The sequence below is a fragment of the Dunckerocampus dactyliophorus genome, chromosome 1 (assembly GCF_027744805.1).
Source record: "Dunckerocampus dactyliophorus isolate RoL2022-P2 chromosome 1, RoL_Ddac_1.1, whole genome shotgun sequence".
In the NCBI taxonomy this organism is placed as follows: Eukaryota; Metazoa; Chordata; class Actinopteri; order Syngnathiformes; family Syngnathidae; genus Dunckerocampus; species Dunckerocampus dactyliophorus.
This window is the reverse complement of record NC_072819.1, coordinates 36,122,369-36,150,278: the sequence shown is the minus strand read 5'-3', so window position 1 is coordinate 36,150,278 and position 27,910 is coordinate 36,122,369. Positions and strand designations below refer to the sequence as shown.

Genomic DNA, 27,910 nt, shown 5'->3' with positions numbered 1-27,910 from the left:
CTAAACTTTCCACTGTCATTCAAGGGACTGATGTAAATGCATTGACATTTCAATACATTTGTGAACTCTTATGTTCTTGAGGCGAGGGAGTCTGATAGAAAAGACGTTCAAAAATGCACAGCACGTTTTGATCAAGTCTGTGATCACATCTTTTGACAGCAGCACAGAAGCACGAAAACAAGCCTGCTGATATTCTTAGCTCGCTCACGTCTTTTGACTGTCCTTCTCAAACAACCCCCCCCCACCCCCTCCTCCTCCACACACACACTCCCTCACCCTACTCCTTCTCCTAATACACGCCTCTTGTAGGTCAATATGTGTCTAACAAGCTGCTGGTTTGTAATTGTCCATCAGGCTCATCAAATGTGCGTCAATCATACTTTACTGTGGCTGACATCTTGACAGCTGTCAGTGGTCGTTACGGAAAGTGATGGAAGATATCAAGGTTGCTTTCCACGAGGACAACCACAGCATCCTTCCTGTTTCAAAGGGCCTCTTCTTGTTTTGAAATATATGACAAATACAAAATATGTACGATGATGTTTTTGTATTGCAAATTCGGAATGTTATGCTGCCTACACACTGTGCACGGTAAGCGTTGCAGATTACAACACACAGGTATTTGGAGTAAGTTACAACACATTTGAAAGCATTGCACTTTTATTGAACATATAAAAAACATGCATCAGAAGTTGTAAACAAAACAGTGCAAACTGCAAATGTATGAATGACAACAAAATGACGTGTTAACAGCAGCACTTGGCCGTGAGAAACTTGTGCTGTGGCGTGATTGCACAGAGAAGAGCAATAAAGTCCCTTGAATACAGCATCAAAAGTCTGCACGTTATAGGATTTAACCTTTACTTTTTTTCAATACTGCTACAGTGGATAGGGTGGTGTTAGGGTTAGGGCTAGGGTTAGGGGTTAGGGTTAGCCCTAACCCTAACAAAATGAAATGAACAATTCACGTAACAGAAACAAAGTCTGTGTCATAACTATTTAGACCTTGCTTGCTGGCTCGTCATTCAGTGGTACAGTATGTCCATATTTCTGCACACTGCAACATTTGACACCAACAAAAAGGAAAGGTTTGAACTAGAACTATTAAAAAAAACAGCCATACTAAAAAAAACAAAACAAACTTACTGACACATTTCCGAATGAATGGTTCTTGAATGGAAACGTTGTTACGTCGTGTGCTGCATAGCAGATAAAGGCAATTCTAAAGTTTTCTTCTCACGGTGTGTATACATTTGCACATTTGTTGTGTCATCCACAGTATTGCACTTTTAAGGCCAACCCAGTTAAACAGCAAAGCGAAAGTTAACATACTGTACAAAAATGTGTCATATCACAATACATCTTCATAATCAATCAAATAATTTAAAAGCTGCAAGAAAAACAACTGTACATTGTCAATTTTTTGCTCATCATGCTGGACCACCTGATGAGCTAGTGCACCGCCAATGATTCATGAAGAATCAGTAACTGGGCTCGTCCATGTCATCATCGCTCCAATCAGGAGGTGCATCGGTTCCAAAGTATCTATCCCCAAAGTTTCCTACAAAAATGATGCAGGTATACTCACGTGAGAACAAGCTACTGTGTTTTTAAGGTTCATTTTCCACTCGCATGAGCCTCACCAATGCCAGGTATGATGTGGAATAGATCGTTGACCTTCTTGTCTACTGCTGTGGTGATGATCTTGACCTGTGGGAAGGCGTAGGCCACTGAATGGACCCCCATTTCAGCCATTAGCAGAGAAACCAAGAGGATCTTGTCCTCTTGTACATCATGGTCCTGCAATAGAAACATGAATGTAGAGATGAGCTGTGCGCCAGTTTCTGTCCACTACTGGCAGCAAGAACCAGGACTCACCAGTAGGACTCGAACCGCCATCATGGCTGCAGCGCCAGTGGACACGGTGCAGTCCATCAGAATCACATGATCTTCACTTATGTCTTTGGGGAGACGCAGGTAGTGAAGCTGTGTTCAAAACAAAATATGCACAGATGTTAGAATATACAAGAATACTTTGATGCATTTTCATCTCCGGTGTCCTATTGTTTTAAACCTGGACCTCTGGCTCTCCTGTGTCCTGGTTGGTCTGGATAAGGATTTTTCCGATGCGGACATCCTTACACACGGCCCTCAGAGCTGGCTCCATGGTCTCTCCGGCTCGCAAGATGGACACGCCAGTGATCTGTAGAGAAACAAACCAAAATTGCAGAGTGGCTAAGTGCATGTTATAAGTGCTGTGACAAGTCTTGAAAATACTGTCTTGACCCAATATAAGACCACTACACTTTTCAAGACCTGTTTTGTTCAAATATTTTTAAAGACAAAATCTTAAAAAAAAAAGAAGTCAAGAACGCAATTATAAAAGGATTTTTTTTTTTTGCTGCTCAACAATTGTTTGATGACTGCTTCATTGATGACCACTGTCTTAAAATTAGCACTATAACTCATTTGTTTGCAAACTTGCACAACCTTTCAGATACTGACAGTGGCTGCTTCTCTCCATGTCAATGGTATGTGTGTATGAGTGACAGGAAGAAAAGCTCTCACTTGCATTGAATTTGTAGGCGACGAATATATAATATCTTATTCACACTTTTCTGAAACAAAATAATGTCTTATTTTCGGGTCAATACAGTCAAACACATTACCCTCTTCCCGTGGAAAGTCCTGCCTTCATAATCTTCTCCCTGGGGGGTCTGGACTATGTGGAGCTGAGAGAATATCAACAATAAAATGTCAATTGAACATACCGGTAATATTAATCAGAGCATTGAATGCAGTTTGCGTTGGTATGTTTTCACTAAGGGTACAGTTGCACTGGAAATTACTCATCTTCCTTTGGAAATTACATTTACATATATTTTTTAAAATACATAAACTTAAAAAATAGATGGCAAATTTGATAACCAAAACAAAATAACTCATATTTTATGTGGTGAGCTATTTATATTGTTTTTTTTTTGGTTTATTGCAAAGTACGGGACGTTTATAAACTTTGCATCCATCCATTTTCTATGCCACTTATCCTCATTAGGGTGGCAGGGGTATGCTAGAGTCTATCCCAGCTGACTTCAGGCGCCAGGCGGGGTACACGCTGGACTGGTCGCCAGTCAATCATAGGGCACATATAGACAAACAACCATTCACACTCACATCACATTTAGAGCCGCCAATTAACCTAACAAGCATGTTTTTGGAATGTGGGAGGAAACCGGAGTACCCGGAGAAAACCCACGCACGGAAGCGGAGATTCGAACCCAGGTCTTTCCAATCTCCTGACTGTGTGGCCAACATGCTAACCACTCATCCACCGTGCGGCATAAACTTTGCAAAAAAATATAATTTTCAATAAGGGCTGAATCATTTGCATTCCAACTGTAGGCTTATTGACAAAGGTCTTTGCAACCATCTCTTAATTCATCAGCAAGGGGTTGGACTCGACATCTTGGTTTACCCCAGGGGTGCCCAGAGTGCGTCCCGCTGTGTTTTTTTGACATTACCGGCCCACTGCACATTCCAAAAGTCTAATTTAACAACAAAAAAAACAGCAGCAGCAAAAAATTGAAAGATTGGCAATAATTTTACATGACTAAAGTCAACATACTCTGAGAAAAAAAAGTTAGAATTTAACAAGAAAACGTCATAATTTTCCGAGAATAACATAACATTATGAGGAAAAATAATGTTTGTTACAAATAAATTTAAACAAATATAAATAATGTAAATTTTAGTAGCACAAAGTTTAAATGAAAAAAATCTATATTATGAGGAACAAGCAAAATGAAGTTGTATTTTTTTTTTAATTAGGTTGGGAAAAAAGTTATAACATATGAAGAAGGTCAAAATATTGCGGGGAATAAAGTCCTAATACTAGGAGAAGAAAATTAACAAGAAAGTTGAAAAAAACAAACAAAAAAACCCCTGCAGAAATGAAAAAAAAAACAGCTTTAATTTTACAAGAATAAGGTCAATATTATGAGGAAAAAAAGTCGTACACTAATGAGAAAAAAATTGCAAATCTATGAGAACAAACTCGTAATAATATCAGAACAAATAATTAAAAAACTTTAGTAGCAAAGAGATTAAAAAAAAAGTTATTTTTGTAATACTGTGGGGGAAAGAACAAAATAAAGAACAAGAAAATATTTGGAAAAAAGTTAGAATATGTGAATAAAGTCATAATATTATGAGAAGAAAATTTACAAAGATAATTTAAAGACGAAAGTCAAAATATTTGTAAAACTAACAGCAAAAGAGGGAAAAAAAGAGCAAAGACTGAAGTTTATACTAATAATATGCTTTTTCACCTATATCGCAAAGCTGAGATGCACTTTTTTCTTGAAATATATACAACTAGCATATCTACATGTGTTGGTTTACAATATATCAAATTGGCCCTTGCATCCTTTCATTTTTTAGACAGGCCTGGTTTACCCTAAAGCGTAATCCTGCAATCTAAAAAATATGATTATACAGTTTATCCATAAAGTCTCTTCACAAACTATGAAATGTATTACAAAAGCACATGAATAGACAGATATGTGGTCATTACAAAATGAGGAGTAGCTACACCTCTATGTGGGCACCATCAGTTGTACAAAGCGCATCAAGACAGACTCAATGTCACTGTCGCATAGCCTCATCAATGGCATTTAAGCAATGGCATCAGCCATCTTTAGCTTCAGGTCACCGATGCCCTGTATCTTTGTTCAATACGCTATATTCGTAACCTCATAGAAAGAATTCTAGGGGAGTGATATCCCGTGAACAAGGTGGCCAAGGGAATTGGGCCATCCCTTCCAATCCTGCTGTCTGGAAATGTTTGACTTTGGGGGCCCGCATGAGTACAATGGGATTAAAATTTTTTGATAACCAGTGAGCACGTACAACAAATCTGATTAACCTCTCTCTTGAATTGCTTTTGTAACATATTTAAACTGTAAAGAGCCCTTCTGGGCACCTTATCCTTAGAAAGGGTAACAGTTTGGGGAAGGCCCTTTCTTGCTCCAACATGACCCCAGATAACTCCATATTTTCCTTAATGATCAATGACTATGTTTTCCGATACTTTTGTCCACAGCGTATATGAATTTTTCATTGCACTTGAGCAGATGCAATCTTTCATTGTTTTCAACATCGGCATCTGTCTATTCATCAACCTCACACATTCTGACTCATGCTCGCCTAAGAGTGAGCATGTATTGATCCAAAGTGAATGAGTGAACTGTTCATCTCAGTCTTAAGAACCTGTGACGGGAGGAAGGAGAGCGCTCGCTCAATCAACAGACGCATCAACCTCTTGGAGTAAAAGATGAACTCATCTCGGCTGGTTTCCTTGTTTCTAAAAAAGAAATGTGCATACATTACACACACACGCAGTTGTTTCATCATGAGATAGGCAATAAGTAGCTGTGTCCTTGCTTTTACCTGATGATGGTGTGCATGCCCCTGACCTGGGGTGTACTCTCCAGAACACTAAGAGTCTGGGGGAGGGGTTGGGCTTGGTGAGCGGAGGCCAGGGCTGCCCTGTAACCACGGCAACAAATAGAACAGCGGGGGTGGTGCGGGTTAAGAGGAGCGGAAAGAGAGAAGGTGGGCATCAGCACCAACCACTTTTGCATGAATAACATTATGTGCAAGTTCATAAAATGTGCACATTCAAAAAAAAAAACAACCACTTGTAAGTTCATGCCACAAATGATGTTTTTATTGCCTGTGTAAAACAGCTTGAGGATCGATTTGCAAAAGCAGAAGCACAAAATAGCAAAGCACACAGTGCCAGTGTTAGCATAAGTTGGCGGAAAATTACAACAGAAAAGAGACCATGATAATGGGATGAATTGGAACTAACTTCAAAAATGTATTCATGAATTCTATTTGCAAAAAAAAAAAAAAAAAAAAAAAAGATGGCTCCTCTTTGTTTTACATCTTTTGGTCTCAAGTAATTGTAATAATTCTCCAAGATTCCACACGTAGTAGGTGAGTTTGGATAGCTTTATTAGCCGAAGGGGTTACCCTTGGCTGCCAACACACAGTTACAGTGATGCAGTCATGGTGACGAGCATCACGCTCCAAACAGCTACACTGCCAACAATGTCACTGAGATACACGTTAGCCAGATGCAAAGAAAAGAGAAATCATAGCAAATCTGCTCACATATCCCAGCGAAGTTTCCTCTATGGGGAGAATTTTTGACGAAAGACAACGACGACAACAGAAGGGACACAGAAAGATGAAGAACAGATAAGGGGAAGAGAAATGAAAGGGCACAACATCAAGGTGGCTGAATGGATGGAGAGACAGCTATGTGGTTATCAGGATAACAATCTCTGGAGATATTTACTTGTGCTGTTGTAATCTATATAAATGGCGCACAAACTATCATATGGCTTCCATTTATTTCAGGTCGAGAGGTGGAAGTCAAGGTATTTCAGTTCACTTCCTGTGACCAGAGCCAGCTTACTTCCTCTGTTTACGAGTGTGTGCGTCTGTCTCAGATGTTACTGAATGGAAGGAAAAACTCAGCACTTTGTAGCAGGGCATTGGAAACTTTCTCAGCGGTTGACAATAGCTGTCAGAGGATCTCTCGTTCTTTTCGATGATAGTTGCTCTCTCGTACTTGTGCCACCTCTAGCAGGAGGAATCAGGAACTTGCGTGGGTATTTTTAGACAAAGACGGCAAGAAGCGCGTGTGTGAGTTTTCATTTGTTTGAAGCGGGAAAACCAACATCCTTACATTAAATGCTGGCTGCTCCACACCACCCTTATCCAATTTCTTAAAAAAACAGATTCCTAGAGAGGGCACTTTTTTTTTCCCATTGGCTAAAATTAGTCTCCAGATGTTACGTCAGGTGATGTCACATAGCAGCCAGCAGATTTGTGGAAGGCAGATGTTGGCGTTGCTTCCCTCTCTTTCTTTTTTCTCCCCTTCTCACATTAAGAGGATGGAACAGTTTGGGAAGAGGGCGGATGTTGAGGAGAGAATGATAGACAGGATAAAGGCCACTCTACCTGACGCTGAGCTCGCGCTGTGAGCCGTGGATGGTTGTGGGATGAAGGTGTGGTGGGGAAAGAGTGGGAGAGCAATTGATCATGAGTGTGTGAGTGCACACATGGGTAGAAGGGGACATAAATCTGCCTTTAGTCAACAAATCCGATTTTACAGTACACCTAATGTTTTTGTAAATGACAAAATACATCACACATACAGTATTTATCCTGCACAGTAAGTATCCAGCAATTGACCATCCATTCTTTTTCTATGCCGCTTGTCCTTACTAGGGTCACGGGGGTATGCTGGAACCTATTCCAGCTGACTTTGGACGAGAGGCAAGGTACACGCTGGACTGGTTGCCAGCCACTCGTGTAACCCACCCTGCTTCACACCGCCCGCTCTGGGGCTCGACCACAGGACCTTCGCAATGGGAGACGAGAGCGCTGACCACACGGCCAAAAGCCTGGACTGTCGACCGCATGCTCAGCACAGCTCTCAAGGCAAAAGGAGTGAGGTTTACCAATGTACACTTGCTCAGCCTCACAAGCTGGCATCCGTTATGCTTGCAGCAGCAAGTGACCAAGTCACTTGTAAATGACATGATCTAAAATGAATAATTACATTATTTTTACATGCAGCAAGATACTACTGATACGACTTTAACTACAACAACTGTGTTTTTGTAAAGTTTTGAATTTTAGTGAAATATAGCGTGATAAACCTGAAACATAATTACACACAATTCTGGACATTATGGTTCTGTAACAATTAATAATAATAAAGATAAACCACACATGGCTATTTTGAATACTTGCATATGAGCTATAACTGTGAGATATATTTACAGTAAAACATTCTCAACAAAACACGACTTGATTATGGCCAATTTTTTGACCGCTAGAGGGAGTAATTGAGCGAGGTAAGTGCTTTCAAATACACACTGAAAATGAGACAGTTTACTTGATCAATGAATTATTATACAGGTTTAGACACATCAACTCATTCTTCATTATACCAACACAATGTTTAGTATTTTTCCAACTTGGTGAGAACAGTTTGGGGAAGGTCATTTTCTACAATGTCCATACAGGCACATCTGAACGGTGTATAACAGGGGTGTCAAACTCAATCGCAATGAGGGCCAAAACTCCAAACCGACTTGAGGTCGCGCGTTGAACAAGACAACCTGGTTCCCCATGCGTGCAGTGCGGGAATTGGAACATACCAACTTAAAAAATTGTATTTATTTTTTTTTATGTGTGTTTGTGTGTGTGTGTGTATCCGTGTTTGTGTTTTCTACTTTCCGATTTCCCTGAGGCCATGAATATGTCGTGACTGCTGATTAGATGAGTCGGTTTTTAGTCATGTACAGTTGAACTATTGTTACTTTGAGTCCAAATATGGCAACTTCAGTATCAATGGTTGTGCAATTTGTGCTATATATAATACTGTGGCCACTTCAGTTCAGTAACGCTGCAGGAATAGTTGAAACTCACAGAATTACTTTATTGCACAGATCATCGTAAGCACGTCATTGATACGGCTCAGTTCTATGCTATTTTCCAAACAGTTCCGCAGACCCCATAAAGTGACGTGCCGGGCCACATTTTGGCCCGCGGGCCTTGAGTTTGACACCTGTCGTGTATAAGAACCTGACTAATTGAGCTCTGAACCAGAATAAGACCCTCTAATTCAAAATGAGTGACCGGTGACATCACACATGCTTTTCGAGGTGAATGTTCTTCTATTTTAAGTTTCAGTAGGTAAAATGCCAAGTACCTTTGTCTACATAGTGCATAAACAATTTATAACACTGAGATGTACTGAGAAATGGACAAGAAGAGTTCTACTCTCAACTCCTGCACTCATGGTTAACTGTCATGACATGTTTCTTACGACTGAGGTGTGTGTGTGTGAGTGTGTGTGTGTGTGTGTGTGTGTGTGTGCCTGGGTTCGAGTGCATGCTTTAGATGAAATGTGTGACCATTCTCACCTCCTCCAGCTGACTGTGGACGTGCTGCACTATCAAATCAATGGCAACCATGTTGCCGCCACCTGACAGGATGATAAGAGAAAAACTCCACATTGGCAACAAGATAATACAGGTAATTTAAAAGCAACTTTATTCCCAATGTCAATGGAAGTAAATCGTACCACGAGGCACCACAATATCAGCCAGGCGCATGGTGGGCTCAATGTACTGCTCAAAGGCCGGTTTGACAAACTTGTTGTACTGTTTGATGACGCCCTCGATGTCCCGGCCTCTCTCAGTTATGTCCCTCCTCAGCCGCCGCACGAGCCTGATGTCCGAGTCAGTTTCCACAAAGATCTTCATGTCCAGCAACTGAAAAGGAAAATAATATGTTTAGCTGAACATGAAGTGTTCATTCAAATCATTTTCTCAACCTATTTTTGCATAAATACAGGGGAAAAGGCCCACATACAAAGAATCACATATTTGACCACGTGCAATGACAAAAAACATCACCTGCTTTCACTGATCAGATGAACATGGTAAAGAACAATAACCTGGTCCCTTACCTGCAAAAGCGCCTTATCTGCAAAGGCCATGATCCCCTCAAAGATGATAACACTAGCTCCATACACTGTTTTCTGTGGTGGACATGAGAGTGGAAAATGACGTGATAATGTTGGGAACAGTTTTAAAAGTTAGTTAGAATGTAGAAAAAAGGCAGTTGACAAACATAATAATGTTTCAGTAACCATCTGGAGCAGCAGATTTGCACCCTCTAGCTAAGAAGATTATATTTCTCTTAGGTCTTGGGTCTGCAACCTGCGGCTCCGGAGTCACAGGTGGCTCTTTTAACATTCTGCTGTGGCGTGTGCCTTGCAATTTTCCGCCTAAGTCCTAGGGGCAGTGTTTTCTGATGAGTCAACTCTGTGAGAAACAATTACACTGGCCAACTATTTAGCTTGTTAGCTTTCTTTGTCGCTAATGAACAATTGCAACTAAAGCGACACGGAAAGTGGTACTGGAACTGGAACTAATCAATATAACACTTCTATTGATTTTGATCGGAAATCAGTGGAGAAGTCTTAAGAAACATGACCAATTGCCAAGTAGCAACAGATGTGGCTCGTCACTCCACCATGAAGAACAGGAAGGCGGAGAAGGAACATGACAATAGGTTTAAGAAACCTATATATGTAGCATAACCTTCAATTTAGTGGTTAGGTATTGTAAAAGGATAGGTTTTGTGGCTCCAAGTGGGTTTTAATTTGGTGGAAACAGGCCCAAATGGCTCTTTTGATGACAAAGTTTGACGATCCCTGTCTTAGACAATGGAGAAACTGATCTTACATGCAAGAAGTCTGACATGCTGCTTGTTATGAATTTCGTCCTTACCCACTCCTTCTGCCGTCCATGAGTTGTGAAGTCATACACAGGGATTTTCACGCTCTTGCCCTGCTTGAGTTTGCGTACGGTGTGCGTCAGTAAATCAAAGTCAAAAGCATCAGGGTGGTCAAAGTTGTAGTCGTTACTGGCAGCCCGACTCTGCTGTTCTGAGGAGAGGACCTGAGGGTCACAGTTAGAATAGTGGTTCATAAATAAGACACATACTGCATCCCATCACTGTCCAGGTACAAAGCAAAAGCATTTCTAGAACAGAACACTGGCAATTTCGATCACTTCCTCTGTTCCATATGCAGCAGCAGAGTTCGCATTTTGGCTGGCCAAAGAAATATATGAACCATGTCAAGTAGAAAATATTGTAAGTAAATACAGTTTGTTTGTAGTATCCTGAGACTTGCTATTTATATAGTAAAACTAAATAAAGTACTCCCATAGATATTGTAAAACTCTTATCATGCTCATCTAATTCAAATAGATATCGCCTTATTTACCATTTTACGGAGTTTGAACATTTTTATTCAAAATTTGATGCATTTGTAGGGCTGTCACAAATAACGCATTAACGGCAGTAACCAACTGATTTAATTAATTACGGAATTTTTTTTGCGAAATTAGCACATGTGCATCATGGAATGCCACACACACTGTAATGCAGTAGACAGAGAAACAGCGTAGCGTCCCCACAGCGTCACAAAGAGTCTTTTTTTTTTTTTTTTTTTTTTTTTTTTTTTTTTTTTCTTTTTCCCCCCTGTCCCCTGTCCTGTCCAGGGGACAAAAACAAAAAAAAGAGAGACAAGAGACAAGGACAACAGCAGCAACAACAACAATTGTGACAGAACAACAGAAACATACCGAACGACATCAGCAAATAAATGTCCGTGACAACTATAAAGACGAACAAGGATAAAGGACAAATCAATATCAACAACCACAATGACAAAGCTGTCAATGACAATCAGACATAATAGCAGTCATGAAATGATGACCTATGACAGTGATCACAATGACAATACTGCATTGAAACAGTCGCACACAATAGCAGTCATGAAATGATGAATTATGATAGTGATCACCATGATAATACCGCATTGAAACAGTCACACATAACTGTAGTAATGAAATGATTATCCATGATAGTGAATAGAATCAAAGTTACTGTAATGCACATCATTGTAAAAAAAAAAAAAATACATATACACACATATATACATACATACACATACATAAATACATATATACATATATATATATATATATATATATACACATATATACCGCACATACACACATATATATATATAGTCATACTGCTGAAATCACCGTCGCTGTAATAAAACCAACAACATAATAACACCCTGGATAACTCAGTGAGTAATGTGGGGAAGTACGTATGTACTGTGAGTGTGCATATGTACAGGTATCTCTGTATGTAAGGAAGACTTCATATATATATAAAGGTGCAGGAATGTGTGGGCGTGTGATTGTCACTGAGAGTGCATGAAAGGAAAGGGGCCGCCTTCCACCTCCCAGAGAGCCCCGCCCCAAATAGCAAGGCCGGGCCCCGGCCGCCAGAAGGCCACCAGGCCCATAGGGGCAGGCAGCACAAAGAACAGTGCCCCAAGAGCCAGCCCAGAGAGCCCCCCCCCCCCGGGAAGACCAGTAAGGGGCCGAAGAGAGGTAATCCCAGCCAAGGACAGGGCGCCAGCGGGCCGGAGGACTGCCAACCCCCGAGACCAGCGAGAGATCACACCCCACAAAGGCAGACGGGTACCGGGGGCCACAAACCGGCAGGCCCAGAGACGCCTCCACAGCTGGAAAGAAGCCCGCCCGCGCCGGAAGCGCCAATTCTCCCCCACCGCCACCCCCACCCCCAGGGAGCGGAGCCCGGCCCGCCCCGGGCCAACCCCCGCCCGACCCCCGACACAGGGCCGCCCCGCCAAGGGATGCAGGAGGCACACCCTCCACCCACCCGGCGGAGGCACGGGCGGCAGAGATGTATCGCCCAGCACCTGACCCCACGGAGCAAACCCCTGTATGCCCCCCCCAAATAAATAACTAAAATAAATAAATAAATAAAAATACACACACGCACGCACATACACACTCCTACGCACCCACACACACGCACATAAACGCTCCTACGCACAAACACACCCCTATGCGCACGCTCATACACACTCTTACTTACTCAAGCGCGCACACACACACACACACACACACACACACACACACACACACACACACACAGTGGTCGACTGCCCGACACCCGGAAGCCCCACCCTATCCCCCGTTGGTAACCCAAGGAGCAGCGGAGCCGGGTCACAAAGAGTCTAAGACTCGTTTATATTCTGACATGAACACATCACCAGCAGTGCAATGCCAACACCATATATGTATCGGCAACTTACAAAAACATCTCTCCGTTTTCCCTCTTAATAAGACGTCCTCATTATCACCACGCTACCACAAGGTGCATGCACTCCGAACTCCAAAAATCAAAACAAAAGATCTTTATTATGCATGTACAGTATGTGTGGTCTAAATAAACAAAGACAAAGAAAAACAGTAAGTGGATATTCATATTAGCATTTGAGTGTCCTCGGAAATCTCAAAACACGTGACTTCAACTTAAATAAGGTAACTTTGAACGCAATCCCTCATTGCTCGTAATAGCATGGTTAAAGTGTGATTCAAATGTTCTGCTACTATCTTTTAAGTTGATTTAAGTTCATTTAGGGCTGTTAATGCATATAAATATATACAACGGTGTCATGGCATTTGTCTTTGTCTGACAGTAAAACCTGGCATATTTCAGACGTATTTGCAAATGGTGATTCATCATAATTAATTGATTTGAAAACTGTGATTAATCCGATTTAATCTGTTAATCATTTGACAGCCCTGCTTGTTGTTGGGTTTGTATGTTCAGAAGAAAAATACAAAATAGATTTGTTGCATCAAGTAGTTTTTGCTTTGGAATTATTTTAATTTAATTGGAGCATAAGCTCTGATATTCACATGAGTTTATATGACATTTAAAATGTTTCATGGGACTCCATATTAAGCACTCCATATTACAACTCTAGTAAGTTCTTACACTTCATATACGTACATAAGCTTGTGAGGAAAAGCTTGCACACAGATTCTAGTTCAAGAGCAGAAGTAGTTAGTGGAACTAAATTTAGGAGACCATCATGCGCCATGGTGACCTCTGCACCAGGTGGTCACGCATTTGGAAGTTTTCAGAATGGCCTCTCTTTAGGAAAACAAATATAATATACTGTAATTTTACAAGCTCTATGTGACTTAACTGTAACAGAAGTGTGAATTCAAACTAAGACACATTCTGGAAACATTTTAGATGCTGCCCTCCGGACACTGCAGTGTGAAAATTGGCACTTGTGCAGGGCTCTAGTGCCGCTGGTCCAAGTGACAGGATTACATAACCACAGTGGGCTGTTACATGGAGGAGAAGGAATAATGGCCCTCCTCACCACACTTTTCCCTCTTTGCACTCCCTACAACTGTCTGATATTTAATCCTCCTCATCTTCTTGACATCCAAAAAACATATTTATCTTTTGTTAATTGTCACCTCAGGCTTCTGGGGGCCTACCAGTCAGACCGGAAAGACATTAAATAAAGGGGAGTGGGAGGAAAAACAAGTTAGTTCATGCAAAAATGTAGACTTGCGAGCCATGCACATTTAAGCTAATGTATGGCTGCAAGCTGTTGCATACCTTGTAAAAGGAGTCCATGGAAAGTAGGACAACCCATGGAACATCTAGAGCTTCAATGATTTTTCTAGCAACGGTTGTCTTCCCTGAAGCACTGCCACCACACAGACCTGTGTGACACAATGTTGACAAAATAATAACAATGGATGGCATTTTGCATGCTGTTATGTTACAGGGCTCCAGACTAACTTTTTACTAGGAGCACAGTGGCCCGTAACTTTAAATTTTAGTTGAAAAAAAAAAAAATTCTGTATTCACATTTCGTCTCATTTTCACAGTGTTACTGATAAATACTTGGAACAATAAATGGCAACTGTCTTTAATCACCTTGTTTCTGTCCCTAGCTTCTGGAAGGCCTCTTTGGTGGCATCATATACATTTTAAAATGAAATCACATGATGTGATTTCAACAGTCATAACATGACATGTTATGACAGTTATTCGCCTTCAATATTTACTGTAGACCAGAAACCGCCAGCCTGTCAACACACCTACTGCGGCCTCCTTGTACCTTTTACTCGCTGAGAGGGTTGGAATGGGTCTTCTGTTTTGATGACGCTCTTGTACAGAGACGCTGAACAGGATTTGCCGTGGTGCAGGTTTATTACAATAAGTTTTGATAATGGTCAGACCAAAACCAGGAAAGCAATACTTTGCATGTGAAAATGATTGCTGCAGCACAGGACATGTGACAATGCCAATGTAGTACACATACAAAAACGGTCAACAAAAATGACGACCTCCCGGCCTTTCCTCTCTCCTTCCTGCCCTGCACAAGCATATTATATCTATATTATATATAGCCTCGGCCAACCTTGGTTACTCTCCGGCCACCCTACTGCCCATCTACACATTTCAGGTATCAACTTATTACCTCCCTTTTTTGAGTAATGGTCTCACCCTGGCCACCCCAATTAAAAATTTCAGGCTCCGTAACTGCTCTAACCGCTTGTTGTTTATACTCTGGAACGTCAATAAATTATGCACTGAAAAGGGTTTGTTAAAAAAAAGTAATATATTCTAAATCACACCACAAATTGATATATAACCATGTCAAATGATTAGTCCTACCCTAAAAGTATTTTGCATGTCCATTTTTTCTAATTTTATGTTTTATTGGATCAGGGCCCTGTCTCATAGAGGTTTGTTAAAAAAGCCAAACAATATTGTATCGGTCATGCTGTGTAACAAAAAAGGGAATTCGGCAATACTTTGGTTGCATAATTTTGAATGCTTTGAAGAGACATTTTCATAACCATATTAAATTCCACAAATTCATGTTTGGAAGAAAAGCTTATCTAAAAAAAAAAGGGCTCTATACCGGATTTGATCGGATCAGCCAGACTATAAAAAAAAAATGGATCGGATCGCAAGCCAAAAATGTGAATCGGGACTATTATTTTACTGGAAAATAATAAACAGTTCAAAAGCCCTTAGTTTTTGCATGTTTATTTTCGCCGAATGTTTCACAGCGGTCATTGAATGCACCGTCGCTGTGTACTCTGACAAAAACATTGAAGATGTTATCATGTCTGCGTGGAGCGTATTTTGTTTAATTCAAGCTTGCCCACTGCCTCTCATACAAACAATGTGCTAATCTTCTCTCTGGAAAACAAACTCCAGGCTCGTACCAATTGTGAGTCAGTATTCATTTTGTGCTTTTAATTTGATGTTGTTGAAAGCTACTTTTCTGAGAATTTTGTTCGGTGCAGTCAGACAGAATGTAACGTGCAGTGCTTTTATTGTAAAGCCCGAAAGTGTGTTGCTGGTAGTCATCTTTCCTTCATGTTAAGCTTTCACAACTTCAGTGGTCATCTGAAATAGACCCTTGGTTAAATTATGCTTGTGTTTGTTTGTGTGTTTATATACACACAACACATAATGAATAAATAGAATTACATGACATACATTATAACTCCAATACCGCCCTCTTGTCACACATAAGCCAATCACAGGGGTCATCCAACCCCCACTCTCACACACATCGTCGCCCGCCTTCTCCTTCTTTGGTGTTCGCCTCCTTTCTTGTGGAGGAGAAGTTTGTCGGCAACAAAAAAATATTCAATAATAATACAATTAAATCCGCAAATTAATTGGTCGCACATGCGTTAGTAGATTTACTCGCAAAGTCTCAAATTTGAGTGGCAAAATGCGACCATTTAGTCGCAGTCTGGAGCCCTGTCTTATAAGATAGTAGCACACCAGGGCTTGCGGGGAACATACTGTACTAGTGCTAGCATGACAAGATCCTTGACTGTGCACACAGGAGTGGCTCGAGGCAACAGTTTAAGAGACAAGCTCAAGCAGATACCGTGGTCTGCTGATTTCATTCATAACATTTGCAACACATCGACACAGAAGGTGTCTGCAGCGCTGAACAATGTGATGACAGTGTGACTTCATCATCTTAACAATATAGAAAAGCATGAATTGCTTGGGGGCAGGGAGGGATGTCTTGTCTAAAATAGGGAAGCAAGTTGTTGCATTTATAAACTGCACACAGACAAATCAAAACACTATGCAATGTTGTAAGGAAAAGTAAATAAAATGAGGAAACACTGATATCTATTTGTGGGAGATATTGCTTCATCAAATAAATACAGTACGTTGGGCAATAAAACATCAATGTTGTTTCTTAAATGTACACATCAAGTGACCTACCAATGACAAAGGCCTCTTTGGACTGGGTGCCATGTTCATTGTACCAGGGGGGGCGCCCAGCAGTGTAAATGGTGCGCTTCGAGGTGCGGAGGAGAGGTGGCTCAGACTTGCACTGGCTGGTGGTCCTTTTTCGGGGTGAAAGGCCTGTGCTTACTGAGGGAAGGAGGCGGTCAAGTGAGCCATCACCAGCCCCACTGTAAAGACACAAGAAAGAACAATCAGCCATTGTTAGGTAAGGAAAAACATTTTGAGTCTTTTTTTTTGGTGTACAATGGAATTGAACACAAACAGTTTGGTCTGCAACATATCAAGAAAGAGGCAAAATGTTGATCACTGTTTTCCAAAGTCAAAGTTGACTGTGTGAATACCTAAAACAACAATGATAGGTCTGCTTTCATGGATCATTTAAGAAATTCAAAAAATATTCACATTTGAGAGGCTAAAATCAGAGGGTATTTGCATTTTTAAATCAAAACAATGAATTGAATACCAAAATAGTTGTTGATTAATCTGGATTAATTGTTGCAGCTCTACTTCAGATCAGCATTTTTTATTTGGCTTTTGTGGGTTACTTGTGGGATGCATGAAATAACGCCCTACCTCTCCACAGCCATTTAATTCCTAAGGGAACACTAACACAACCGGCTCCTATGTGTCATTGTGTGATTAACGTTTTCTCATTGTCACTTCACAGTATGTGTAAGGTAGCCATGTTAACAAACTGTAAACAAGACTGAAAAGACATTGAGATACCATTTCTTGTCGGTTAATGTTTAGTTCATACCAATCAGTCAACTTTAGCCAATCCAGCAAAGTGCAACAACAACAACAGGTGCCAAAGTACACAAACTGACTGGATTTCCATTACAACAGTACAGCCGTTTGTGCTCCACAAAGTTGAAGCAACGCCTGACACCACAGTCATCACAAAATAGCCACAAAGTACGTTTTTCAAGCTGAAAATATTACTTACAATGAAGTGCTGCGCAACACAATAGCAATTCCCTCAAATATGTTAGGCTGTATAATCTAAGGCATGTTTTACAGTAAAGGATTTACCAGAGGTAAAGATTGTATCATAAAAACAAATGCTACCTTTGTATTACAAAACTCAAGTATCTCACCACGGGCTAACTTACTGCATTATCCGACTCATCCACACTTCACCCAGCGAGGTTTGTAAAAAGCCAGCTGCCATTATTTGAGTAGACTGTATACTGTACATACACATGTATGACAGTTCACCCGTGTTTTGCTCTAAAGTCTACTGTCCCCTCCTCTTTATATAGGTAACACCCCCCCAGGTGGAGCACACAAGCGTTTATCTTATCACAGTGGAGTTACCTATGCATGGATCACGTCAGGGAGTGGAGGGACACACACACACACACACACACACACACACACACACACACACACACACACACACACACACACACACACACAGAGCAGACACTTGGTGGGTTATCAGTTAAAACCAAACCAGGGTGCAATTAAAGATTAGCTGAGTTGAAGATGATGAATCATGCGCTTCTTCTAAAACTTCACATGCATTACAGTGTGCACACTGATCTGCCATTGTACAAAGAAAGAATCTTACAGCACAAATCTCACCCAAGGTAAACAACAGTCCCCCTTAAAAACAATTGTAAAGAGGGGACAAGGGCTGTCAATTTTCTATGGTTTATCTTGAAAACCTTGTGACTGTTTCTGGGCAAATACTTTGTTGCTGTCACGATCGTGTATGACGACAACGCCACATGCCATTATTGTTAGAAAATGAAACACTGTAAATACTGATGAACTTTACAGGACTGATGCAAACTAGTCAGACGTCAGAAGTTACGACCTGGCTTTCTTTTACAACTCCGATATGGGATTGTGCAAGTTTAATATTATAAATTGGGGTTTTTCAAACTGTAGCACCCCTCAGCCACCCCTCAGAGAACATAAAACTGCTGGGGTTTTTGAGACTCTCCAAGTCCATGAAATACTGATTTCTGGAGCATATTTTCAGACATTTTCTGCTAACCTCAGACTCTCCTTTATACCCATACGCACAAAAAAATCTGTTCATTTAAACATAATCAAGGTTACCTTAACAGGTTTTAAATATGTTTTCAAGCTGCTGTGTCTCCTCTGAAATGTTCGCCTCGCCCTTTGAAAACCGCTGTTATAAATAATCATAAACACACATGTTTAAAACAAAAAAAATAGTATATTAAATGAGGTATGACCAGTCCAGGTTGTACCCTGCCTCTCGCCTGAAAAGACAGCTGGTATAGGCTGCAGCATACCCGTGACCCTACTGAGGACAAATGGTACATAAAATGGATGGATATTAGGTATGCCACTAAACATCTAGGGTGGTCAGCTGACCGGTGGGAGGGGTACACCCTGGAAGGGTCACCAGTCGATCATAGGGCTGAATGACACTGAATCACACATTCATTTAAAACTTGTTTAACTTGTTCTACTTTAGCTCAGTGGGAAGAAGTTGCAACTGCAAAAAACTGAAGAAACTCCAAACATCTCCACTCAGAAACCACACTGTCAACAAGCACCAGAAGGATACTTAAAGGGCAAGTAAGATTACCAAAGCATAGATACAATAATTAAATAAAATGAAATAAAATGAACTTACCCGCCATCAGATCTTAGTGTCCAGCAGCCAGATATTCTGGCTCCAGAGTAATTTGGTAGAGAGCTCATGTGTCGAGAGGAGGGAGGCTTCCACCACCAATATTTGGTTCGACTTTTAATTCTATTTAAACAGGTACACTCACTATTTTATGTTTACACTCTGCTGCATGTGTGGTGCAACGCATCGAAAGACCACAGCGGTGTTCTAAAGGGGATGGTTATGGATCAGCTTGGATGAGAAACGAAACTTTAAAACATGGTTTCCGTTTCTTCCATTCGGTGGAGCGGCGCGCACGGGGGAGGGAGGCACTGCAACGCGCTAAGAGTCGAAAGCCAGCGCAACCCCTTTGCCACGCCTCCGCCTCCTCCTCCCACCCTGGAACGGCGAATACAAGCGATGTGAGAAGACCAACCGCCTTTAGGACTAAGTTCATTAGGCGGTATTAATAGTAGCAGCACAACTTCGAGAAACACCGTCCCGGCTGCAGGCGCACTCGGATAAACACATGCGCGTCATCTGTATATTCGTTCATGGTGCAGTTGGGGGTTCAAGTCGCAAGAGGGAGCGACGGACGCCAACAAGGAGCAAATATATCCGGAAAACGAGTAGGAAGAATATTTGCATCATTCCAGGCTAGTTTCTGACGACTCAACAGCTTCTAGACGGCTGGAAGGAGGCACGGGAGGGGGTCGCATTAAATGAACAGCAGAGTTGTGTTTTACCCTTGCAGGGACTCCAGAGTGCTTTACACCAGAGTCTAGAGACGTCAGCAATGTCGCTCTCTCTCTCTACACACACGCGCGCGCGCGCACACACACACACACACACACACACACACACAGGCGTCATAAACAGGATGATGAAATTCAACACTCCCGCCCTTCTCATCATCTGACACCACTCCACTTCCACCCACAAAAAGAACACACAAACAAATCATTCTTTTTCACAACAGAGCAATATCCACAATATCCATAAGTGTTTGCCAGTGTGGGTAAGACAATGTCGAATGATTTATGTCAACATCCATCTGTATATATTTGCATACATTTAACAAGCGCTACGTCCCTGCTAAAATGTCACGTTTCTCTCTCAGCTGCACAGGGGAGAACTTGCATTGATATCTCCTTCAAAACAAGGCTGTGCAATATCTACTGTGTTAAACGTGTCACTAAAATTAACAGCAGTGTTGTCAAGCTGAAATGCCAAATAAAGAAATTGACGCCTGTTGCCTCCTTGCTCCATTTCTCAAAAGGTGCAACATACAGCAAATGCAGTCTTTTCAAACTTCACACAGACGTTCCCGTATCTCCTGACTGTGACGGAGATGTGCGAGGAATTATCTAAATAATTTTAACACTGGTATATACATCACAGCACATCATAGAAATAAAGTGCTAACATGCAAGTATGCGGAAAAAAAAGTTAAGCATTGTTAACTGCAATTTTTAATTTCATTTCATACAAGAATAAAGACTAAATATTAGGAGAATAGTCCTAATATTAAGAAAAAATATTAAAAGATTAAACATGCATTTTTTTTTAAAGTGGTAGTATCATGAGAAACAAAATAAAGAAAGTCGCAATTTCAGGAAAATTGGATTGGGTAAAAGTTAGAATTTTACAATAAGACAGTCAAAATATTATTAGAATAAAGATTACAAGAAAAAGGGTACAACAAGAAAGTTTAAATATTTATAAAAAAGAATAAAAAAGAAGCAAAAAAGTTTTAACAAAAGGAGAAAAAGTTCATACCATAATACGCTTTGTCACCAATAGCACAAAGCTGACAGGCAGGTTTGTCCATCCATCCTTCCATTTTCTATGCCGCTTCTCCTCATTAGAGTCACGGGGGTATGCGGTGTACACCCTGGACTGGTCGCCAGCCAATCAGAGGGCACATATAGACAAACAACCATTCACACACACATTCATACCTATGGACAATTTAGAGCCCCCGATTAACCTAGCATGCATGGTTTTTTTGGAATGTGGGAGGAAACCGGAGTACCCGGAGAAAACCCACGCACGCACGGAGAGAACATGCAAACTCCACACAGAAATGCCCAACGGAGATTCGAACCCAGGTCTTCCCGATCTCCTGACTGTGACTCTGTGGCCAACATGCTAATGCAGGTTTGTTTTTTCATTAATTAAAAAAAAATGTCTTTGCATATCTACTGTACATGGGTTGGTTTAGAAAATGTAAACGTGGCCCCCGCATCCTTTGATTTTTGAGTATACGGCCCTTTGTGGAAAAAGTTTGGACACTCCTGCCTTAGATGCTCACTGAGCTATAGTCTCGAGTGATACTGATGACAGTTGAATTTTCTTTTGGTCGCGTTTCCAAATTGTTTGAATGTTAAGGTTCCAGTGTCGTTCCCACATGCCCATGCATGTATTCTTATTCTTTAAAAAAGATTGTGATCTGAAGAGTTATACACAACAATTTGCTTTGTTTTTCAGTCACAGTTTTAAAACAATTCCACATGTAAATAGATGCAGATAGTGTATAAATCTTTAGCCTTGAGCCTTGACACAACCAGGGTTTCCTCTACATGTAATGGGCGCCATGGCTCAATAAAAGCCGCCACACGTTGACATTTTTTTTGGTTTCTTTTGTTTATTTACGTGAAAACAAGGTTAAGTAATGCAGTGTATGAACGGACATAATGTATATGCTATATCAGACGTGCCCATTACGACGATTGCAAAGGTAGTGTTGGTCGCGTGTCACCCCAATCATAACGTCACTTCGTGGATGTCATATGACATCAGTCAGCTGACATGAACCCCCTCCTGATTCGCTCTTGTGCCGCCGCCGCGGCAGAAAAAAAGTGGAGAACAGATGTCGGCAGCCACACACGGATAATGCAACGTTCATCTTTATTATTCCAATTACGGATAAACTAACTCAGTGGTACGACGCCTATATCTACAACAAAACCTTTTCATTCACTTGTAGCGGCTACTTACAGTATGTAGGAAAAAAATGCCAATTGTTTCATAGCTGCGCTTCACATCGTGAAGTCTACTATAGAAATGTTTTCTCCAAGTTCGTTTGTTAAACTACTATTTCTCAATGAATTGAACAATGTGCCCATTGCTGAAAGCTTTTTAATATGTTGCCGTGACTATGACTGTATTGTCCTTTGCACAATCCTTTTAATTTCTCGTATACAGTATCTGTAATGTTGTATAGCAAATGCAAACTGGACGTAATACATGAACGCTACGTAGCTATTTTCACTGACATATTACTCAGTTTATGTACACATCTATTGAGGAATTATGAGTTATCTTTATTGCCATATTGATTTCAATTGTGGATTACTGAACGATATCAACTATTTTGATGTCCTGTAAACTTTGAAACTGTGAATATGAAATACAAATTATTAGTATTTAGTATAGTAGTTGCAAAGTTTACTGGTTAGATTTTATATACAGTATGCTATATGTTTTATAGTAAGAGATAGATCATTTTGATTATGTGCACCCGTGATATAAATGTACAAATGTACATAAATATTCTTATTTATAAATAAAATAAATATATATATATTCTCTATGTTTATAGTAGGAGGTAGATCTTTAGGACAAAGCAGCCCATTGGCTGAAAAAGTGTGAGCACCTCTGTGCTATATAGCTAGATATATCTAAGTTATTATTTACATATTGCCCGCAATTAATTTGAAATAAAATAGCTATCAAATATCATAAAAACGTTTCACTACACTTCATTTTGAAAAAACATGCACTGGAATCACCTGTCTGCCCCGCTGACAGATAAGGAGTGGAAGAAAAAGGCAGAGAGAAGGCATTTAACATTAATTCATGCATTTGTTGTTCAAGCCTGTGAAAACGACCCTAATGTTGACATTATTACGACATCATTTTTTAAATATAAAAAAAAAAAAAAAATCCTGCCACAGCGACCCGGCAGCGACACGTCACAGTGGCGGCAGTCCGCCTCCCATGCAGCCCACCACCACAGCTTAAAAAAATTCCTATGGGAAACCCTGTACGACTATTACAAAATTACACATTTAAAAGGGTCTTAAGGTACTCAACACTGTGATTTCACCCAAATTCCACAAGACTTACTTGCATTTATTTTAGAAAGTGGGAGAAACTTATGTAAGCTGAAACAAATACAAAAGGTAGACAATAACTGGAACTCTCATAGTTTATCATCTCTGTCAATATGCCTGTTGTTGGGGATCATACTGTTCTCCTGACATATACAGACCCTTTCCAAAAAATTAGAATGTCATGGAAAAGTTGTTTAATTTCCATAATTCCATTCAAAAAGTTAAACTTTTATAGATTATAGATTCAGGGCCCACAATTTAAACGATTTCAAGTGTTTATTTGTTTATTTTTACGTAATTTGGGCTTCCAGCTCATAAAACCCACAAAAACAGGAATTCAAAAAATTAGAATACTGTGAAGAAATCACCATTTACTTCTCAGTTTTTGCAGGAAAAAAAAGAAATTAGGATCACATCAACTCAATCAAAATATGGTACTTTCAAAACGATATGTCAATCTTCAATCCTTGGTTGGGAATCCCTTTGCCTTAATCACTGCCTCGATGCCACGTGGCATTGAAGCAATCAGCCTGTGGCATTGCCTGGGAGTTATGGAATCCCAGATTTCCTTGATGCTTGCTGTCAGCTCTTCTTTGTTGTTGGGTCTGGTGCCCCTCATTTTCCTCTTGAGAATACCCCATAGATTCTCAATGGGGTTTAGGTCCGGTGAGTTGGCTGGCCAGTCAAGCACTGTGATGGCATGGGCATCAAACCAGGTTTTGGTGCTTCTGGCGGTATGGGCAGGGGCCAGGTCCTGCTGGAAGATGAAATCTGCATCTCCATACAGATCCTCTAAAACATTCTGGTAGACTGTTGCGGTGACCTTGGATTTAAGAAAGCAGAGTTTACCAACACCTGCACCGGACATTGCACCCCAAATCATGACGGACTGTGGATATTTCACACTGGACCTCAGGCAGCTTGGGTTCTGTTCCTCACCCGTCTTCCTCCAAACCCTTGGACCTTGATTCCCAAATGAAAGGCACACTTTACTTTCATCGGAAAAGAGGACCTTGGACCACTGGCCAACAGTCCAGTCCTTCTTCTCCCTTGGCCCAGTGGTTCAGGTTCAGAAGTGGCTTGACCCGAGGAGCACGACAGTTATAGCCCATCTCCCGGATGCGTCTGAATGTGGTGGTTTTTGAAGCTGTGACTCCCGCCTCATTCCACTCTTTCTGGATCTCTGCCAGATTCTTGAATCTTCCCTGTTTGATAATCCGCTGAAGCCCACGGTCATCTCTTTTGCTGGTGCATCTTCTCCTGCCACATTTTGCCCTTCCTCTAGACTTTCCATTGATATGCTTGGACAAAGCACTCTGTGAACAACCAGCCTCCTTAGCTATGAACTTTTGTGGCTTACCCATCCTATGGAGGGTATCAATGATGGTCTTCTGGCCAGTTGTCATGTCTGCAGTCTTCCCCATATTGAACCGAAATGAGACAATTGAACCAAACTGAAGCAATTTAATGACACCTGGGGAAGCCTGTGTAGGTGATTTGAGTTTAGTAGATGATTAGTGTGTGACACTCAGTTTAAAACATTCATGCCCTGCAAAATTTGGGCTGATTTCTTCACAGTATTCTAATTTTTTGAATTCCTGTTTTCGTGAGTTTAATGAGCTGGAAGCCCAAATTATGTAAAAATAAACAAATAAATACTTGAAATCGTTTAAATTGTGGGCCCTGAATCTATAATCTTTGAAAGTTTAACTTTTTGAATTGAATTATGGAAATTAAACAACTTTTCCATGACATTCAAATTTTTTGGAAATGGTCTGTAGTATACAATGATCCACTCTGTTGAAGTACACGAAGCTTCCTTCTTGGAAGTTAGGTGCCACCACTGCAGTAGTTCCTTTAAATAGGAACAAAACGTCATCAAGGCAGGACGTCTATGCAGTAACACCATCGTGTGGCCTAGTACAGTATATTAGACGGCTCCAGGCTGCTTGGCTTTCTGGGGAACCGACCGACTGCGTCTGCGTTACACGTGCACGTTTATTCATTTAATCAACTTTAGGTCAGCTAAAAATGTACATTCATTATTTCTGTATATTTCAGCAAAAGCAATTGTTTGTATTGATGGACATGGCCATCCATTTTGTATAAGTGAAACCGCGTCTTGTGTCCTTTTGGTAATACTGATTATTGAGGGAAAGGCTTCTTGAGACGTCATCTGTACTCCTGTGAAGAAGGTGTCGGACGTTTCGCTCCTCATCCGAAGAGCTTCGTCAGTGAACTAATAAGTGCTGGTAGCCTAGGCCTTAAATACAGTAAGAGTGGGCGGAATTGGTGTGCCAACACCCTCCTTCTATTGGTTCCTTACACTAAGCCTGGGCGGAGTAGGTCTAATCCTCTCCCGCCATTAACACCTCCGATAAAAGGGAAGTGTCGCTCCCTGAGTTGGGTATGAACGACTCTGATACTGGCTCGTTAGCATCTATTGTTCTTGCTCGGCCCTGGCTCTACCTCATTTGCAAGACTAAGAGCTGTGGGTTTTGGTCTCAGTAACCTGCTGAACACAGGGTCCAAATTAAACCTCAAACCACCATTCCGATTCAATGATGGGTTCTGTTGTTTGACAAAAATAGCTTCCTTTACTCCTCTTTCAAACCATCTGTTTTCTTTGGCCAAAATCTTTACCTCGCTGTCCTCAAAAGAGTGACTGGTTGTTTTAAGGTGTAGATGTACTGCTGATTGAGGCCCACTACAATTGTCCCTGCGATGTTGATAAAGCCTTTTTTGGAGCATTTGCTTAGTTTCCCCAATGTAGTGCTCTTTGCATTCCTCATCTTTACAGTGGATGGAATAGACCACATTGCTCTGTTTTTGGTTTGGAGCCTTGTCTTTAGACCTACTCCGCCCAGGCTTAGTGTAAGGAACCAATAGAAGGAGGGTGTTGGCGCACCAATTCCGCCCACTCTTACTGTATTTAAGGCCTAGGCTACCAGCACTTATTAGTTCGCTGACGAAGCTCTTCGGATGAGGAGCGAAATGTCCGACACCTTCTTCACAGAAAGTACAGATGACGTCTCAAGAAGCCTTTCCCTCGATGGACAACTCCTGTACGACTGAGAGCCTACACAGACAAATATCGATTATTATTTCCTCGAGCGAAACTCACAAGGTGGCGATGCTAGCTTCCTCTGTTATAAAGTTACCTCTCCTCACCCCCGTGTTGTCACAATATGTCATTTGTACCTGCTGCATTGGATATAAAACAAGCTCTTCTTTCGTTGTATACGTCACTCCATATAGACGTTATAATGTTTTCTTTATAAACCAAAAAAGTTGTCAGAGCCACCTGGTACAAAATGTGCCAAGCTAACAGCAAAGTGAACCAATTGAAAAGGCAACTAAAGTAAAGTCATTATAAACAGTTAATACTCCCGACTTACTTTACAGTAATGATTTAACTAGATGTATAGCTGAAAATGTTTTGTTATATAAGGCAATACAGCTACTCATAGTGTAGTGTGACAGGTCACATTTCTGTTAATGCTTACAGTAAATGCCAGTGATTAAGTCACTATGCAGTCGCCATTACTGCTCATTTATTTCAAGATGATTATGTACAAATCCGAACAAAATTACCTGTTTGGAGTTTTGTCTTCATGCTCCATCTTGGCGAGCCTTTCTTCCCTGCTAACAGCAGACATCGCTAATCTATTGACAATCAGATGTTGGGAGTACATTTTGCGCTGAGGCATTATGGGACTTGTAGGTATCAGGCATAGCGGTATGGTGCGGCTACAGCAAGGTCAGCGCCACAATGGACTACAAACCCCAGAATACAGCTCAGTCGTGGTTCAACAGCGGCGTGGAGTGTAAGATATGTACTGTATATTCATGTGCTGTATGGCCTTTCGACAAAAATGTCGAGTGGCATATGAATATAGTTTGTCCTTTGGTATTATATGTGTGTATTCAATATGTGTGTATACATTTACACTCAGCACAGAAAACGTATTAATCTCTTACTGTATCCAGTCTCCTGCGATTGGCTGGCGACCAGTCCAGGGTGTACCCCGCCTCTCCCCGAAGTCAGCTGGGATAGGCTCCGGCATACCCTCGTGAATCGAATTAGGATAAGCGGCATCGAAAATGCATGGATTGATGGATGTGTCAGGTGTCATTCCATGCACACCTTTGACCATAATGACAAAAAATATCAGCTTCCCAAAAACTACTCAAAAAAATTGTCACAAATGTGTCTATGATTGGCAGCAACAGTTATTATTTTTATGGTGTTAAAAAAAAAACATACACACACAGGATTAAAAAAAAATCTGCCTCCCCAGCCGCTGTAAAAAGTATTATATTAATATTTTCTACTTTAAACAAGTCTGCCTGGAATATTCATATCCAGTATTAATTATGTTTT

General features: G+C 40.9%; 1 protein-coding gene across 8 annotated transcripts; it reads right to left on the bottom strand.

The window, feature by feature from the left end:
- Positions 1-642: 642 nt before the first annotated feature.
- Positions 643-27,269, bottom strand: uckl1b (uridine-cytidine kinase 1-like 1b). 8 transcript variants are annotated; one of them, XM_054754799.1, is made up of 15 exons: positions 27,121-27,269; positions 16,789-16,982; positions 14,131-14,237; positions 10,383-10,553; positions 9,557-9,628; positions 9,170-9,359; positions 9,009-9,070; positions 7,033-7,049; positions 5,449-5,547; positions 5,269-5,362; positions 2,670-2,732; positions 2,075-2,203; positions 1,879-1,986; positions 1,644-1,800; positions 643-1,561 (listed from the first exon to the last, which is right to left on the bottom strand). In XM_054754799.1, exons 1-15 carry the CDS (start codon positions 27,234-27,236, stop codon positions 1,482-1,484), a joined length of 1,659 nt encoding a protein of 552 aa, XP_054610774.1. In that variant the 5' UTR covers positions 27,237-27,269; the 3' UTR covers positions 643-1,481. The 8 variants fall into 8 exon arrangements, with proteins under 8 accessions (XP_054610774.1, XP_054610945.1, XP_054610688.1 ...); XM_054754970.1 differs by having other exon boundaries at positions 2,081-2,203; XM_054754713.1 differs by lacking the exon at positions 7,033-7,049 and adding an exon at positions 6,178-6,197.
- Between the last annotated feature and the right edge of the window lie 641 nt (positions 27,270-27,910).

Coding starts and splice junctions, on each gene's coding strand:
- uckl1b (XM_054754713.1), bottom strand. CDS start 27,236: ATGCCTCAGCGCAAAATGTACTCCCAACATCTGATTGTCAATAGATTA. Junction 10,554..14,130: donor CCATGGACTCCTTTTACAAG/GTATGCAACAGC, acceptor TGTGACCCTCAG/GTCCTCTCCTCAGAACAGCA. Junction 9,360..9,556: donor CAGATAAGGCGCTTTTGCAG/GTAAGGGACCAG, acceptor TTTCCTTTTCAG/TTGCTGGACATGAAGATCTT.